The sequence below is a fragment of the Melanerpes formicivorus genome, unplaced genomic scaffold (assembly GCF_026170545.1).
Source record: "Melanerpes formicivorus ecotype bairdi unplaced genomic scaffold, bMelFor1.0.p_v2 SCAF_91, whole genome shotgun sequence".
Classification (NCBI taxonomy): Eukaryota; Metazoa; Chordata; class Aves; order Piciformes; family Picidae; genus Melanerpes; species Melanerpes formicivorus.
This window is the reverse complement of record NW_027142443.1, coordinates 940,110-957,015: the sequence shown is the minus strand read 5'-3', so window position 1 is coordinate 957,015 and position 16,906 is coordinate 940,110. Positions and strand designations below refer to the sequence as shown.

At 65.7% G+C, this 16,906-nt stretch overlaps 3 protein-coding genes across 3 annotated transcripts; 2 read left to right on the top strand and 1 right to left on the bottom strand.

Moving 5' to 3' along the window:
* Window positions 1-1,539, top strand: LOC137455106 (SLC35A4 upstream open reading frame protein). Its single transcript, XM_068165658.1, has 3 exons — window positions 1-53; window positions 187-285; window positions 872-1,539. The coding sequence occupies exons 1-3, from the start codon at window positions 39-41 to the stop codon at window positions 1,067-1,069; spliced, it is 312 nt and encodes a 103-aa protein (XP_068021759.1). The 5' UTR covers window positions 1-38; the 3' UTR covers window positions 1,070-1,539.
* Window positions 1,540-1,630: 91 nt separating this feature from the next.
* Window positions 1,631-3,395, top strand: SLC35A4 (solute carrier family 35 member A4). Its single transcript, XM_068165652.1, has one exon. It carries the CDS (start codon window positions 1,717-1,719, stop codon window positions 2,653-2,655), a length of 939 nt encoding a protein of 312 aa, XP_068021753.1. The 5' UTR covers window positions 1,631-1,716; the 3' UTR covers window positions 2,656-3,395.
* A 7,583-nt stretch (window positions 3,396-10,978) lies between these two features.
* CD14 (CD14 molecule) lies at window positions 10,979-16,319 on the bottom strand. Its single transcript, XM_068165648.1, has 3 exons — window positions 15,984-16,319; window positions 15,268-15,402; window positions 10,979-13,763 (listed from the first exon to the last, which is right to left on the bottom strand). The coding sequence occupies exons 1-3, from the start codon at window positions 16,010-16,012 to the stop codon at window positions 12,413-12,415; spliced, it is 1,515 nt and encodes a 504-aa protein (XP_068021749.1). The 5' UTR covers window positions 16,013-16,319; the 3' UTR covers window positions 10,979-12,412.
* Window positions 16,320-16,906: the final 587 nt, after the last annotated feature.

The following is a 16,906-nucleotide window of genomic DNA, read 5'->3' as shown; positions in this document are numbered from 1 at the left end:
CCGCGGTCCAATGGGCGGCGGCCGGCGCGCGCGCTAAGATGGCGGACGATAAGGTGAGCGGGGCGCGGGTGGGCCGCGCGGGGACAGCGCCCGGGGAGTACCGGGGCCGGACACGGCTCTGCCTCTGCCCCCGCCTCCGGGAGCTGGCTGCCGCTCCCGGGGCTCATCCCCGCGTCTCTCCCCCAGGACTCGCTGCCCAAGCTGAAGGACCTCGCCTTCCTGAAGGACCAGCTTGAGAGCCTACAGCGCAGGGTAGAGGACGAGGTGCACGCCGGCGTGGGGCAGGTAACGCGCGTCCCCCGGCCCCGGTGCTGGGGGCGGCCAGGGCTCCCCTCTTGAGGGGGCTTGGTGAGAATCAGGCCCTGGGCACGGCCCTGCGCTGCCTTCGGCTCACGAGGATGATGAGAGGTCTGGAGTACCTCTCCTATGAGGACAGGCTGAGGGAGTTGGGGCTGCTCAGTCTGGAGAGGAGAAGGCTCCCAGGAGACCTAATTGTGGCCTTCTAGTATCTGAAGTGGGCTACAAGAATGCTGGGGAGGGACTATTTAGGGTGTCAGGGAGTGATAGGACTGGGGGGAATGGAACAAAAGTAGGAGTGGGGAGATTGAGATTGGATGTGAGGAAGAAGTTGTTCCCCATGAGGGTGGTGAGAGCCTGGCACAGGTTGCCCAGGGAGGTGGTGGCAGCCTCCTGCCTGGAGGTGTTTGCAGCCAGGCTGGCTGTGGCTGTGAGCAAGCTGCTGCAGTGTGAGGTGTCCCTGCCCATGGCAGGGGGTTTGGGACTGGCTGAGCCTTCAGCTCCCTTCCCAGCCTGGTAGTTCTGTGATTCTGACTCCCTGCCTGCTCGCCTCATCCTTGGCTCTTCTCCTCAGGATGGCTCTCTGCTGGCCTCACCCTTCCTCAAAGGCTTTGTGGCAGGCTACCTGATCGCCAAGCTCCGCTTCTCGGCCGTGCTGGGCTTCGTGGCCGGCACCTGCACCGGCATCTACGCCGCGCAGAACTACGCCGTGCCCAACGTGGAGAGGACAGTCCGGGACTATATCAACTCCCTGAGAAAAGGTCGGGACTAGCCGGGAGCCCCGTGTGCACGGACTGTAGGGCTGCTGCTGCTCCGTAGCTAGCAGGCACTGAAGGCTCCCAGGGTGCTCAGGCACCGCCGCTGCTCTCCTCGGCTGGAAAGGGCTTCACGCCGTGTCACCGCAGGTAGCGGGGTGTCTGCTGGAGCCCCCCGGCAGCAGGGATCGCTGACCCACGGCAGCTTGGAGGCACCAGCAGCCAACGGTTTGCCCGCTGCCCCTCTCCCCTCACCTCGCTCCCCGCGGCGCTGGGAGCACTGGAAGGCTGCCTGTCACCTGTCACCGTGCTTGCCGCCCTTCCACTGAGGCTTTGCTCTAGGAACACGCTTGGTGTGGCTCCCTGGGGGGCTGGCAGTGCTCATCCTGAAGGAAGGACACCCCCCTGGTCTGCTGCCGCAGCAGAAGCGCAGCAGGCAGTGCCCTGCTTTACCCAGGCTCATTAAATTCGTGGTCTTTGGTCTCTCCTTGACTGTTCTAGGCTGCCTGCCTGGCTGCCCGGCACTGACAGCACCTGCCCCTCACTGCCTGCCACCTGAGAATCACAGCAATGGGAGGGCTTGGAAGGGACCTCCGGAGACCGTCGTAGCCCACCGCCCCCTGGCGAGCAGGAGTGCCCGGGGCAGGCCAGCCAGGGACACGCGATGCCAGGCACCGCTGCCGGCCCTGCCACCCGGCTGCTGCGCAGGGGGCTGTGGGTGCTGACGCTGCTCCTCTCTGTGGCCATCTACGGCTCCCACGCCCCCCTGCTCGCCCTCTGCAAGGTGGATGGGGCCATCCCCTTCAGCTCCACGGCTGTGGTGGTTCTGGTGGAGCTGACCAAGCTGCTGCTGTCCCTCCTGCTGCTGCCGCTGTCCCAGCAGCGGCCGCCGCCGCACGTCTCCTGGCGCCACGCCGCTCCCTTCGCCCTCTCCGCCCTGCTCTACGCCGCCAACAACAACCTGGTGGTGCACATGCAGCTCTTCATGGACCCCAGCACCTTCCAGGTGCTGAGCAACCTGAAGGTGCTGAGCACGGCGCTGCTCTACAGCCTGCTGCTGCGCCGGCGGCTGAGCAGCCGCCAGTGGCTGGGGCTGGGGCTGCTGCTGGCCGCGGGGCTCAGCTACAGCTGGGGCGGCCTGCGGGGCCCCGGCGGCGCCTCGGGGACGCGGCTGCACGTCACCCTGCCGGGCCTGCTGCTGCTCTCCGTCTACTGCCTGGTCTCAGGCCTCTCTGCTGTCTACACAGAAGCCATCCTTAAGGCCCAGGCGCTGCCCCTCGGCCTCCAGAACCTCTTCCTCTACTCCTTCGGGGTGCTGCTCAACCTGCTGGGCTACTTCTGGCAGGGCGCCGAGGGAGGCTTCCTGCAGGGCTTCTCCCCCTGGCTGCTGCTGGTGGTGCTCAGCCAGGCCCTGAATGGGCTGCTGATGTCGGTGGTGATGAAGCACAGCAGCAACATCACCAGGCTCTTCGTCATCTCCTGCTCCATCCTGGCCAATGCCCTCCTCTCCGTGGCCCTCTTCAGCCTGCAGCTCACTCCGCTCTTCTTCGTGGCCGTGGCCTGCATTGGCCTTGCCATGCACCTCTACTATGGCCTCCCCTAGCTGCTGCCTTCCTGCCCTGCCTGCTCTGGGGCAGCCTCTTCTCGTGCCTCTGGGGGTGGCAGCGCTGGGCTGGCAGCAGTGCTGGTGCCAGTGGCCTCCCTGCCCAGCTCCCTGCAGGGCCTTGGTGCTGGTACCCCACAGCCTGCAGGAGCAGTGCCAAGGGGGCAGTGCCCTGTGCCCATTCCCAGGGTAGGCAGCTGGGACCTCCTCAGCCTGGAGGAGGGGTTCTGAGCACCTTGTTCCTGGGGTGTGTCAAGATGCTTCCCCACACAGAGCACCCCTGACTTGTGCCACAGTGCCCAGCTCTGCCCTGCTGCATGCCCGGCTCTGGCTCGTGCCATTCTTCCATCCTGGGGATGGTGCTCCTGCAGCTGTCCTCACAGGACTGCCTGCAGAGCCTCACTGTGGCCAGAGGCAGCTTCCCAGCCTGGCCCCAGCCACTGGCTGCTGGGCTGCTGCTGTCCCTGGGCCCTGTTTGCCCTTCTGAGGGTGGTGACCTCACCCTGGGCAGTGGGGGGAGGGGGGGAGCTCTGCCACCTGCTTCCCAGAAGGGAGTTGGCATCCCATGTTTGTGCCCACACTGGTGAGCTGTGGGCACTGCTGGTTCTGCCTGGGGTTAGTAAAGCTGTGGTTCAGCAGCAGCTGTCTGTCTGTCCTCCTTGGAGAAGGGGTCTGTGTGTCTGTGCACCCTGGGGGCAGGCAGAGGCTGGGGCATGTCCAGGCCCGGTGACAGTGGCTGAGGAGGTGACACTCGCTTTATTGCACCTGGAAGCAGGTGAGGGGCCACCACCTCTCCCACCCTGCCCACTGCTGCTGCAGGCAGGTGCCCAGCAGCAGGGCAAGGCCTTCCCTGGGGGGTGGCCAGGGGGTGGAGCCCCCTCCCAGGGGACAGATTTCTGTGAGGAGCAGCTCTCAGCAGCCAGGCCCTGGGGCCTTGCCCTGCCTGGTCTCCAGCATCAGGGCTCATGGCTCTGCAGGGAGGGAGGTGGAGGAGAGAATCCCAGACTGGGTTGGGTGGGAAGGGACCTTTGAAGGTCGTCTCGACCTCTGCAGCCAGCAGGGACATCCCCAACCAGAGCAGGTTGCTCACAGCCCCAAATGACCTCATCTGGCATGGTGCCAGGGATGGGGCAGCTCCCACCCCTCCGTGCGGCCTGGGCCAGGCTCTTCTTACCTTCAGTGTCAAACATTTCTCCCTCTTTTGGCTCAAACCGTTCCCCCCTTGTTCTGTCCCAACAGGGCCTGCTCCAAACTCTGCTCCCAGCTTTCTTAGAGACCCCTTTGGGCACTGAGAGGCCAACAAAAGGCCTTCTGGAGCCTCCTCCAGCTTTGAGGTGGCAGGACCCCCAGGCTGCCTGCCAGGGCCCCCATGCTATCCCCCAAGACCCCCAGGCTGCCTGCCAGGGCTCCCATGCTACCCCCTAAGACCCCCAAGCTGCCTGCCAGGGCCCCCATGCTACCCCCTAAGACCCCCAGGCTGCCTGCCAGGGCCCCCATGCTACCCCCTAAGACCCCCAAGCTGCCTGCCAGGGCTCCCATGCTACCCCCCAAGACCCCCAGGCTGCCTGCCAGGGCCCCCATGCTACCCCCTAAGACCCCCAAGCTGCCTGCCAGGGCTCCCATGCTATCCCCCAAGACCCCCAAGCTGCCTGCCAGGGCCCCCATGCTACCCCCTAAGACCCCCAGGCTGCCTGCCAGGGCCCCCATGCTACCCCCTAAGACCCCCAAGCTGCCTGCCAGGGCTCCCATGCTACCCCCCAAGACCCCCAGGCTGCCTGCCAGGGCCCCCATGCTATCCCCTAAGACCCCCAAGCTGCCTGCCAGGGCCCCCATGCTACCCCCTAAGACCCCCAGGCTGCCTGCCAGGGCTCCCATGCTACCCCCTAAGACCCCCAAGCTGCCTGCCAGGGCTCCCATGCTATCCCCCAAGACCCCCAAGCTGCCTGCCAGGGCTCCCATGCTATCCCCTAAGACCCCCAAGCTGCCTGCCAGGGCCCCCATGCTACCCCCTAAGACCCCCAGGCTGCCTGCCAGGGCTCCCATGCTACCCCCCAAGACCCCCAAGCTGCCTGCCAGGGCTCCCATGCTATCCCCCAAGACCCCCAAGCTGCCTGCCAGGGCTCCCATGCTACCCCCCAAGACCCCCAAGCTGCCTGCCAGGGCTCCCATGCTACCCCCCAAGACCCCCAAGCTGCCTGCCAGGGCTCCCATGCTACCCCCTAAGACCCCCAAGCTGCCTGCCAGGGCTCCCATGCTATCCCCCAAGACCCCCAGGCTGCCTGCCAGGGCCCCCATGCTATCCCCTAAGACCCCCAAGCTGCCTGCCAGGGCCCCCATGCTACCCCCTAAGACCCCCAGGCTGCCTGCCAGGGCTCCCATGCTACCCCCCAAGACCCCCAAGCTGCCTGCCAGGGCTCCCATGCTATCCCCCAAGACCCCCAAGCTGCCTGCCAGGGCTCCCATGCTACCCCCCAAGACCCCCAAGCTGCCTGCCAGGGCTCCCATGCTATCCCCCTAAGACCCCCAAGCTGCCTGCCAGGGCTCCCATGCTATCCCCCAAGACCCCCAAGCTGCCTGCCAGGGCTCCCATGCTACCCTCTAAGACCCCCAAGCTGCCTGCCAGGGTCCCTGTCCCCACCCCCTGCCCCGGGGCAGCTGTCTCAGGTTGTCTGTGCGGTGGCAGCAGCTGGCAGCCCTCGGCCGTGCCCAGCGAGCCCCGCGGTGTCCTGCGGCAGCTCCTGGTGCCGGTGCTCCAGGGCCTCCCTCCGCTCCCGGGCCAGCCGCTGCTGCCGCTCCTGGAGCGCCTGCGGGGATGCCCGGGGCTGCCTGGCACGGCTCCGGCAGCCGGGAGGTGCCCAGCCCTTCGATGCCCACCTGCCTCTACTGCCGGTGGTTCTGCAGCAAGGCCTCCAGGTGCCACTCGGCTGCCTCCCGCTCCCTGCCCGCTGCCTCCGTCCTCAGCCCCAGGGCGGGACCTCCCGCTGCCAGCGAGCTGTGCCCCGCTGCAGAGGACAGGGCAGCTCGGGGCCGCCCTCTGCCCCCTGGGCCGCCCTCTGCCCCCTGGGCTGCCCTGTGCCCCCTGGGGCGCCCTGCCTGGAGGAGGAGAGCTTGCAGCCCAGGGGGCTGGGCTCTCTTCCCATGCCCACCTCGCTGCTGGCCTCCTGGGCTGGCACTGCCCCGTGCCCGAGCTGGCTGTGCAGGAGCAGGCAGTGCCGAGCCCGCAGCTGCTGCTTCTGTGCCTTGGCCAGGGCGAGCTGCGCCCCCAGGGACGGGCACGGCGGGCACCGTCTCCCTGCCTGGCACAAGCAGAGTAGGTCTGTGCAGCACCTGGGGGCCCTGCTGCAGGCCCTGGGCACTGCCCCTGCCCGGCAGCAGCAGGGGGCCGCTGGGGTGTCGCTCACCGTGCCAGCCCCGGGCAGTGCCCCTGGCTGTGCTGCTTTGCTTGGCAAGGGCTGCTCCAGCTGCCCCTGCCCTGCGCTGGCTGGCGCTCGGCTGCCCTCTGCCCGGCTGCCGGCAGGGTGCCCTGGGTGGGGGGAGGAGAAGGAGCATGAGGAGGTGTGGCTGGGGACAGGGGGAGAGGGAGGGAGGGAGGGAAGCCTCTCCCAGCCCTAGCAGATCCTTTTCCCACCGCGGGACGCGATGCTCCTTGCCCACATCTCAGCCACCCAGGCCTGGGGCCCAGCCCTGCCCCCGTGCCCTGTCCCTCTTCACTCCAGGCTGGCACCAGGCAGGGTTTGTGTCCCAGGCTGCTGGTCCTGCACTGTGTTCCCTGTGGAGGCCTGGTCCTGTGAGAGCAGGAGGAGATGCTGTGGGGATGCAGCCAGGGGCCAGGGTTCCTCCTGCAGCTGGCAGGGTCCTGGACGAGGAGGCTGTGCCCTGCCCCATGCCCACCTTAGCCTTGGGCTGCTGCAGCTGCCTTGCCCTGAGTGCCTCAGCTGCTGCCTGCTTCTTCTCCCACCTCTGGCTCTTCAGCACCTGGAGGAGGAGGCTGAGGGTCCCTTCCGTGCTGCTGGGGACCTCCAGCCGTGGCACAACTCCAGGGACACATCACACACACCGTCCCCTGGGACAGGCAGCCCCCAGCCCCTGCCCTGCGAGGCTGCTGGCACCAGGGTGCAGCTTGGACCTCCTCCGACTGGCGTGGGAGGGTCGGTGCCAGCTCGGTCCCATCTGACGGCCAGGGGCATTGCCTCACCTTCAGCTCCCTCAGGGCTCTCCGCAGCTGTGCCAGGGCCACCCTCTGCCGGGGGGCAGCAGCCGCAGCCAGCAGCTCCCGGCGCAGCTCTCGCAGCTCCCGGCGCCGCGCCGCCAGCTCCTGCGCAGGGTCCCAGGAGGTGGCCGAGATGCTCTTGGCCAAGCCCTTCACTCGCTCGGCCACCCCTAGGGCTGCCAGCAGCTCCTCTCGGGAGGTGTCTGGAGGGGAGGAACAAGCCCCGGGCAGGGGGCGCCAGCGTGGGGACAGGGGCAAGGCTGAGGAGGAGGAGTGGAGCCAGAGCCTGGCTTCCAGTGCCTGTGGATGTCCCCAGGCAGTGGCCAGGGAACAAGTGCCAGGCGTGGGGAGGGACTGGGGGGAAGCTCAGGGAGGGGCCAGCCCAGAGTGGTGTCCCCATCCTGTGGTACCTGGCAGTGTCACCCAGAGCAGCAGCAGGCTCAGGCTGTTCCCCTGCAGGAGCTGTTCCACCACCCAGGGCAGGCAGCAGGCAGCAGGAGCCCTGTGTGTGAGGTGAGAGAGCCCTGGGAGAGGATGGGGCTGGGACCCACACCTGGGCAGACCAAACTGTCCCACAGGAGGAGTTGGCCCTGCTGGGAGCAAGCTCCTGACCCCAGGGGTTGGTGGCAGCCCCTTGGCTCCCAGGGACAGACTCCTGCTGAGGCTTCAGGACCCCTCCTGTTTCACCCCTGGGCACCAACTCATGAACCCATGGGTTGGGTTGGAAGGGACCTTCAAGCTCATCCAGTGCCAACCCCCTGCCATAGGCAGGGACACCTCCCACCAGCCCAGGCTGCTCAAGGCCTCATCCAGCCTGGCCTGCAACACCTCCAGGCAGGAGGCAGCCACAGCCTCCCTTGGCAACCTGTGCCAGTCTCTGCCCAGCCTCACTGCCAAGAATTTCTCCCTCATCTCCAGTCTCCATTTCCCCTCTCCCAACTCCAAGCCATTGTCCCTCCTCCTGGCACTCCCAGCCCTTGTCCAAAGTTCCTCCCCAGCTCTCCTGGAGCCCTTCAGGTACTGGAAGGCTGCTCTGAGGTCTCCCTGGAGCCTTCTCTTCTCCAGGCTGAGCAGCCCCAACTCTCCCAGCCTGTGCGCACAGGGGAGGTTCTCCAGGCTCTGCTCATCTCTGCAGCCTCCCCTGGACCTGCTCCATGGGTTCCATGTCCCCCTGAGCTCAGAGGGTGCCAGGAGGGGCTGTGGCTCAGCCCCAGCACGGAGCTGCAGCCTGATACGTACGGCTCAGGGCAGGGCACTGTGGTGCCAGGAGCTGCCAGGATCCTGAGGGCTGAGCGCTGCTGCCGACCCCCTGCCAGCTGCCACTCCAGGGTGAGGGTGAAGAGGCTGCTGGCACTGGGGAGAGGCCAGCATGGCAGTGGTGTTAAGCAGTGCCCACAGCCGGCCCCAGTGCCCCATGGCCCCCCCCCATCCCTCACCCCAGCCCAGCCAAGTGCCCATCTGCAGGGGGCTGCTGTGCTCACCCCTGGGGCAGTGCCACCATGGCACCCAGCCCGGTGCTGTAGATGCTGATGGCAGCTTGGGCATCGGGCACAGGGATTTCTGTGGCCTCCTCCACCATCCTGAAGGCAGAGGGAGACAAGAGCGAGGGAGCAGGGCCATGCCCAACCCCCCTCTGCGTGCCTGGGCTCCCTGGGGGATGTCCCTGGCCATCCTCTGGCTGGGCACCTGCTCCCTGCCCAGTGCTGGGGTACCAGCCCCCCAGAGCCAGCCGTGGGGCCCTGAGTACCTACAGGCCCAGGGGGGGGACATCCAGCACCTGCAGGGCTCGGCCGTCGGGGCGGAGCAGGTCCCAGGCTTTGTCGTGGGCACAGAGCTGGAAGGGGGCACAGAGAGGGGGCACTGCTGGCACCTCGGGGTTCCTCCTGCCTAAGCACATGGAAGGGCTGAGCAGGGAAAAGTCTCAGGGCCACTCCCAGCTTCTCCAGCCCTGGGACCAGGCAAAGGCAGAGCCCTGGCAGTGCCCAAGTCCTGTGTGGAGCTTGGCAGGGCACCCTGGAGCCAAAGAGCAAGGTCCAGCCTGGGGGCTCCTGTGCCAACCAAGGGAGGGTCAGAGTGTGCCAGCACTCTGGAGGGACATTGAGGGCACAGGGGGGAGGTGCTGGAGAGCTGCTCTCCTCCCACCTGGCTGCATGAATTCCCAGCCCTGGCAAGCCCTGGAGGGAGCTGAGCAAGGCTGGGACCTGAAGGGCTTCAGCCCCTGTCCCCCGCAGGGTACGGGACTGGGTGCCAGCACTGGGGCAGTGTCTGCTCCTTGGCACAGGAGGAGCTGCACCCCCACCCCCCAGGGCACCCTGGCCAGCCCTGGCCTGTCCTACCTGGACCAGGCTGACAGTCTGCAGGCCCTGCTCATCCCTGCCCAGCGCCTCCAGCTCCTGGAAGATGGTGGTGACCACCTGGGGACAAGCCAGGCAGGCTCCAGGAGCCACCTGAGACCAGCTCTGAGCCATGCCAGCTGCACTGGGCACAGCTGGACAAGCCCAGATCACCTCTGCCTGCCACCATGCCCTGTGCCCTCACCTGCCAGGCGATGCTCTGGAGGGACAGCTGGGTGGGGGGACCGTGGGGGTGCCACAGCAGCAGGGTCAGGCTGTAGCCAAGGGGAACCAGAGCCAGCTGGGGCCTTGCCAGCTCCAGCACCTTCTCCTGGGAGGAGAGACACAGCCAGGAGAGCAGGCATGGCATGGCATGGCATGGCATGGCACAGCACAGCCAGCATGCTGCAGGTGGGCCAGCACAGAGGGCACTGGCATGGATAAGCCAGCAGAGCACAGACAGCATGGCACAGCTGGCACAGCATGGGGGGATGGCATAGGGTAGATGCAGAGCATATGCATGGCATGGCACAGTAATGCACAGCATGCCAGAGAGAGCAGGACAGGGGCAGTAAGGCACAGACAGCATGGCACAGCATAGCACAGCATGGCACAGCATGGCACAGCACCCAAAAGGAAACAGGCAAGGGCTGAGAGACAGCATCAGAGCCACACACAGGACCAAGCCTTGTGTGCCCAGCACTGCAGTGGTGCCCAGTGCACCCAGGCCCACAGCTGGATGCCCCAGCCCATGGCCAGCATGGCTCTGGCTCAGCTGGCTGGGGACAGGGGTGCCAGAGGAGGCTGTAGGCACCACCATACCTGTCCTGCCTCCAAGCAGAAGATGCCATCCACAGCCAAGCAGCTGCCCTGGCATGAGGGAGGGTTCAGCTTCCCCCCACCATCCCAGTATGACCAGAGCAGGGTAAAGGGCATCCAGGGATGGAGCTGGCAGGGGTGGCATGGAGGGCCTGGCACAGGCAGGGGTGAGGGGGAGACCCTCTCCCTTGGTGACCCCCAGGAGCCCCCCACAAGAGAGGGGCCCACAGCACGGGTAGGGTCAGCACGAGCCCTCAGCACCCAGCAGGGTCCCAGGGTGACAGGGGGCTGGGACAGAGCCCCATGCTCCTCTCTGGGTGCCCAGCACCCCACTGATGCCCAGATCTCTGCCAGGCTCACCTGGGGCTGCTTCCCAGCATGGAGGAGCTGCAGGAGGTCTGTGCCACTCTGCCCCAGCCCTGCAAACACCGAGTGTGGGGTACTGGGGGGGACACCCCTGTCCCAGCTCTGCTGTCCTGCCCCCCAGCCTGGGGCTGGCTCCCAGGGCTCCCCAGGGCTGTGACCACAGCCAGCAGAGCCACCAGGGGTGAGGGCACTGCTGCCTGACTCAGGCTCAGCAGGTGAGCAGAGCCCCAGTGCCACCCTGGCTGTGGGCAGCCTGGTGCCCTGCTCTGGGGCTGGAGGCACCAGGCTGGGGAAGGTGTCCTGGGCTCCCTCTCTACCTGCTGCCTGCTGCAGTCCCACAGCTGCTCCTGCACAGACCTCCTGCAGGGACACCAGGCAGAGGGACCCTGAGCCAGGGTCTCCCACACACCCCCAGCACCCTCCCAGGGAGCTGGGCAGTGCCTGGCCATGCCACACAGAAGGCAGGGCACAGATGCCTCCAAACCACCCTCTGGGGGCTCCCCCAATGATGGCACTCACCTGCCCGGAGTCCATGGCCAGCTGAGGAGCAGCAGCTTGTGAGGTCTTGGGCAGGGCAGGGGATGGGGTTACAGGAGGAGGGATTCTGTTCCCCTGCATTATTCATGGGTGCTGGGCACGGCCGGGCACAGCTGGGCACAGCCTGGTACCACCAGAGCCTGGGGGCTGAGTCAGTGAGGCCATGGGGGTAAGGGGGTGCCTGGAGCCATGGGGTGGTGGCTCCAGGAGGGACATATCTGCAGGATTCAAAGGGCAGCTGAGGGAACCTGAGCCAGGGTGAAGGTTTTCCAGAGACGAGAAGCAGGCACAGAGTGACCTTTATTGGCACTCAGTCATGCCAAGGCAGCAGCAAGGGAAAGGCTGAAGCTGAGGAGCCCTCTGCTCTGGGGGATAGGAGAGAGGCCCCAGCCAGCCCCTGCCCCTCACAGTTGTACAGGAGCAGGCAGAGTGAGGAGATGCAGAGGTGTGTCCCCCGCCTCCTACCATCACACCATGCACTGAGCTGCCCTGGGCTCAGCCCCTGCCTGCCCAAACTTCCTCTGGCCAGGCTGGGCATGAGCTGCCCTCACAAATGGAGCTGAGCAGCACCCAGGGCCCAGCAGAGCCAGGGCTGGGGTTGTGCTTCATTCAGCTGGGTGCTGCTAAGGGAAGGACCCTGCTTGGATCCTGGCACTTAGGGATTTCTCCTTTCTTCATCCATCAGGCAGCAGCTGCTGCTCCCTGTGCCCAGGTAGCAAGGCTGAGCACCAAGGCCTGGCTGCAGACACTTGGGATTCAGGAGGCTAAGCAGAGCTGGGCTGAGCCTTTGCTAGCACCCAGCCGACCTCAAGGTCCTCTGCTCAGCTTCCTGCCTTCTGTGGTGCTGGTCCTGTGCTGGGCCACAGCTCAGAGCCATCCCCACAGCCAGAGCCTGGCTGGGGCCAGCTCAGCAGAGAGGCTGTGGAGGCCACCAGGAAGGTTGTGCCTGGGGAGCCACAGGGCTGCAAGGTGGGAGAGGGACCCTGGGTGGGGCCCTGTGCGGCTTAGGGCACTTGAGCACTGCTTGCAGTGCTGCAAACGTGGTGGAGCTGAAGTCCTCTTGTTGAGGGCAGAAGACATCCCAGGGGCATTGGATGCACCTTGAGAGGTTAGGGTTGGCCCCAAGGAAAACCTCTCTGGTCAGATCATGGCAAGGGGCTTTTGCCTGAGGGGGTTCCACCAAGCTTGGGCAGGCAAAGCCACAGCCACTGAGGCATAATCACAGCCTGGCCTGGCTGGAAGAGACCTCAGGAGTCCAACCACCACCCAACATCTCCCTGTGCATAACTCACTCCCTAAGCTCCTCACCCAAACCTCTTCTAAACATCCCCCCCAGGGATGCCGATACTAGCACCTCCCTGGGCAGCCAGGGACCGTGGCCAGGGGACACCGAGAGAGCCCCTCCCCAGCAGCTGGGGGTCCTGTGAGCCTCACCGGGGAGATCCTGGCCGGGCAGCCCCCCGAGGGGAGCCCTGGTGGGGCTGTTTCCAGGTCAGGCTGTGCGGCAGGGCAGGGCGAGCCCAGCCCTGGCTCTGAGCAGGCAGCCGCCGGCGGCGGCGGCGCCGAGCAGGGCGAGGATGAGGCAGGGAACGATGACCGCAGCCGGCTGACACCGCAGCACCGACACCGGCACGGCCGCCACCGGCACGCCCTGGTAGCCAGGCGGGGCCTGGCACACGTAGTCCTGGGGCCAGCCCTGCCCGAGCTGCCCCCTGCCCGCCAGCGCCTGCAGCCCCCCGGCGCCGGAGCAGGAGCAGTCGTAGGGGTTGGCAGGCGCTGCCAGCTCCCGCAGCTGCTTCACCTCGGCCCAGGGCAGCTCCCGCAGCGAGTTGTTGCCCAGGGTCAGGGTGTCCAGCATGGGGCACTGCCCGAGCGGGGGGGCAGCCTGCAGCAGGTTGTGGCTCAGGAAGAGCTTCTTCAGGGAGCCGAGGGAGAGGTCTACGGCACGGAGGTGGTTGCGGCTCAGGTCCAGCACCTCCAGGCTGCGAGGCAGAGGGGCGGGGACTTCATCCAAGCCGGTGCTGGACAAGTTAAAGGTTCGGAGGGACTGTGGCCACCGGCAGGAGGAGGTGGGGTCCACCAGCAGCTCGTTGTGGCTGAGATCCAGGTGCTGGAGCTCGGGCAGCAGCCGCAGCCCCTGGCAGGCGGCGTGGTAGGACCTCAGGCGGTTGTGCCGCAGGCTCAGCGCCTGGAGCCGAGGGAAAGCTCCCGGGCAGAAGGCAGCCCCTAGGTTCTCGTCCCCGAGGCTGTTGTGCGCCACGTCCAGCGAGCGCAGGGCTGCGAAGAGGCTGCCGATGGCACAGGGCAGGCTGGCGACGCCGCAGGCGGTGAGCGACAGCTCCCGTAGCTCCCGCAGCCAGCGGCTCAGGCTCCGCAGCTCCTGCTCCCGGCCGGCCAGCGGCGAGGAGCTCACCTGGTGGAAGTGCAGGGACAGGATGGGCAGCTCCCGGCCGGCCATCTGCTGCCAGTCGCCCTGCCCCTCGAAAGTGCAGTTCTCGAACGCCAGCTCCTGCACCTGGGTGTAGGAGAAGAACCTGAGCACTCGGGCGAGGAGTACCTCGGGCACCAGGAGATCCCCAAAGACGATTTTCCTGATGGTCAGGGAGCCCAGCATGTCAATGGTGGAGGGGTCCGGGTCTGTGATGGGGAGGGCCACGTATCTCTGCAGCTCTCCCCCCCAGAACTCCACCACAGTGGCTGGGAGGCACTGGATGATGCTGCCTAAGCTCTCCTCAGACAGGTTGTAGCAGGTGCAGTGCTCCTGGGTGCGGCTGAAGAAGCATCTGCCCTCTGCCTCCAGCAGCCCCAGCAACAGCAGCACAGCCACCTCCATCCTGAGCAACCTGGAAACCAGAAGATCAGAGAACCACAGAGTGGGAGTAGGGGTTGCAAGGGAACTCCAGAGATCATCCAGCCCAACCTCCTGCCAGAACAACATCACCCAGGGCAGGGCACACAGGAACACATCCAGGTGGGGCTTGAAAGTCTCCAGGGAAGAAGACTCCACAGCCCTAACAGGCACCCTAGAAGCTTCCCTGGGGTGTTACACAGCCCCTCCTGCACAGCAGAGCTGCTGCAGCTCAGTGCAAGCATATTCATAGGATCAGGGAATGGGAGGGGTGGGAAGGGACTTCCAGAGCTCATCCAGCCCAAGCCCCCTGCCAAAGCAGCATCACCCAGGGCAGGGCACACAGGAACACATCCTGGCAGGATTCTAAAGCCTCCAGAAGAGGCTCCACAGCCTCTCTGGGCAGCCTGCTCCAGGGCTCCAGCAGCCCCACCCCAAAGTTTCTCCTCATGCTGAGGTGAGGCTGGTGCCCATTGCTCCTTGCCCTGTCACTGGGCACCACCAAACAGAGCCTGGCCCCTTCCTCCTGACCCCCAGCCCTCAGATACTGATAGACATTGATCACATCCCCTCTCAGCCCTCTCCTCTCCACACTGAACAGCCCCAGGGCTCAGCCTTGCTTCACAGCAGAGATCTTCCTGTCCCTTCATCATCCTCACAGCCTCTCCAGCAGGTCTCTGTCTCTCTGGAGCTGGGGAGCCCAGAACTGGACCCAGGATTGCAGCTGTGGTCTCAGCAGGGCAGAGCAGAGGGGCAGGAGAACTTCCCTAGCCCTGCTGGCCACACTTTGCTTGCTGCACCCCAGCACCCCATTGTCTCTGTTGCCCACAAGGGCACATTGCTGTGCCATCATCAATGGTGAGAGGCAGCAGCACTCTTATGGCAGCTGAGGGGACCTGCAGGAGGGTGGCTCGGGCAGGGTCAGCCTGGGCACAGCTCTGCCCTCATCCCTCCTGCCCAACCACCCTTCACGTGGGTCCAGCACACCCCAGCAGCACTCACCTGGCTGCTCAGCCACGACAAACACCAGGCAGACACCACCCAAGAGCTGTGCCACCTTGGCAGGGAGTTGGTAGCACCGGGCTCACCCCACCCCAAAGTGCCAGCAGGGCAGGGCAGGTCAGGGCAGCTGCTGGGCTCTGTGCTTTCACAGCTTCACAGACTGCATCGGGTTGGAAGGGACTCTCCAAGCTCACCTTGTCCAGCCCTCCTGCAGGCAGCAGGGACACCCCCAGCCAGAGCAGGCTGCCCAGGACCACAGCAAATCTGATCTTAATGTCTGCAGGGCTGGGGCCTCACCCTCCTCTGGGCAGCCTGTGCCAGTGTCTCCCCACCCCCACTGTGCAGAACTCCCTCCTGATGTCCAACCCAGCCCTGCCCTGCCCCAGCTCCAAACCACTGCCCCTCGTCCTGTCACCCCAAGCCCTTTCAAACAGTCCCTCCCCAGCCTCCCTGCAGGTCCCCTTCAGACACTGAAATGCAGCTGTAAGGTCTCCTACCTGGGTCCTGTCCCCGAGTGAGTCGCAGGCGTCAGGAGACACCAGACACGGAGAGCCTCAGCCGGAGGAGCCAGGCAGAGCCTGCTGAGCACAGGCTGGGCTCTGTCTGTGCACCTCTGCAGCGCTTGCTGTGCCCTGGGGCAGGAAATTGCAACACACACCTGGCTCTAGGTTGTGCTTTCTGTCCCCCACAGACAGCCCTGACTCCTGCTTGTCCTTTCTGTCACCCCCAGACCCAGCTCTAGGTTGTGCTTTCTGTCCTCCACAGACAGCCCTGACTCCAGCTTGTCCTTTCTGTCACCCCCAGACCTGGCTCTAGGTTGTGCTTTCTGTCCCCCCCCTCCCCAGACCCGGCTCTAGGTTGTGCTTTCTGTCCCCCCCCTCCCCAGACCTGGCACTAGGTTGTCCTTTCTGTCCCCCTGTGCCTTGCTTCACCCCCAGCCTCCAAGGGGACCCTCAGGGGACTGTGTGAGGCTCTGCAGAGGTCTCTCTCAGCACCGAGCTTTGCTGCCCAGCTGCTGGCAGGGCACAGATGGGCTGCTGCCAGCCTGTGCTGACTCAGCTGTCCCAGCACGCAGCTGGGCTGGTGGTGAGGAGCTGTTGGGGGTCTGCAGCCCAACCTCCTGCTTCCAGCAGCTCTACTGCCAGCACCTGTCCCCAGCAGCCACAGTTCTGCTCTGCCCCCGTCTCCAAACCCTGCCAGGAGCTCTCCCTACCTCTCTGTGCTGCCGTGGGGCTGCTCCATCCTCCCGGGGAGCAGCTCTCCTCCAAGTCCCCTTGCTGGAGGGGCAGCTCCAAACGGGGCTGGTGTGACCAGTGGCCAGTGAGTCACCAGCCAGCCCTCACCAGGACCTTCCTTCTCCCCACTGCAGCTTCCTCAAGCTGCTGCCAAACCCCAGGCTGAGGTGGCAAGGGCTCAGCTCTCCTGCCTTGGAGCCTCCCTTGCTGAGGCCTCCAGCTGGAGCAGACCTCAAGTGCCTGCAGATATCTTCCAGCTGCCCTTGGGGCTTCTGCAGCCCTCTCCTGCCCACTTCAAGATCCGGGGGCTGGTGGGCAGCTGGAGGCAGGCTCCCAGGCACTGCCCTGGCTCCTGCTGGCTGCTGCATGACTTCCTGATCAGGATGGGGCCACAGGAAGCAACATGTCCCATGGGCAGCCACCCAAGGCACTTCTGCTTCACTTCTCTTCACCAAGGAGCTCTTGGGGCCACCCAAGGCTGTGGGCTGGGAAGAGCTTTGGTGGAAGTGCCCAGTGCTGCCCCCAGCCCCAGGAAGGCTGAGGAAGAGGGCGTGGTCAAGGCTCACTTTTGGGCCCCCCACTGCAAGAAGGACATTGAGGAGCTGGAGCAGGGCCAGAGAAGGGCAACAGAGCTGGGGAAGGGTCTGGAGAAGAGGGCTGGGGAGGAGCAGCTGAGGGAGCTGGGGGTGTTCAGTGTGGAGCAGAGGAGACTGAGGGAGACCTCAATGCTCTCTGCAGCTCCCTGAGAGGAGGCTGCAATGAGGTGGGGGTTGGGCTCTGCCACCTAGTAGTAGGTGATAGGCTGAGAGGAAGTGTTCTCAAGTTGCCCCAGAGGAGGTTTAGGTCAGACATGAGGAACAATTTCTTCCCCTTGAGGGTTGTCAAGCCCGGGACAGGTTGC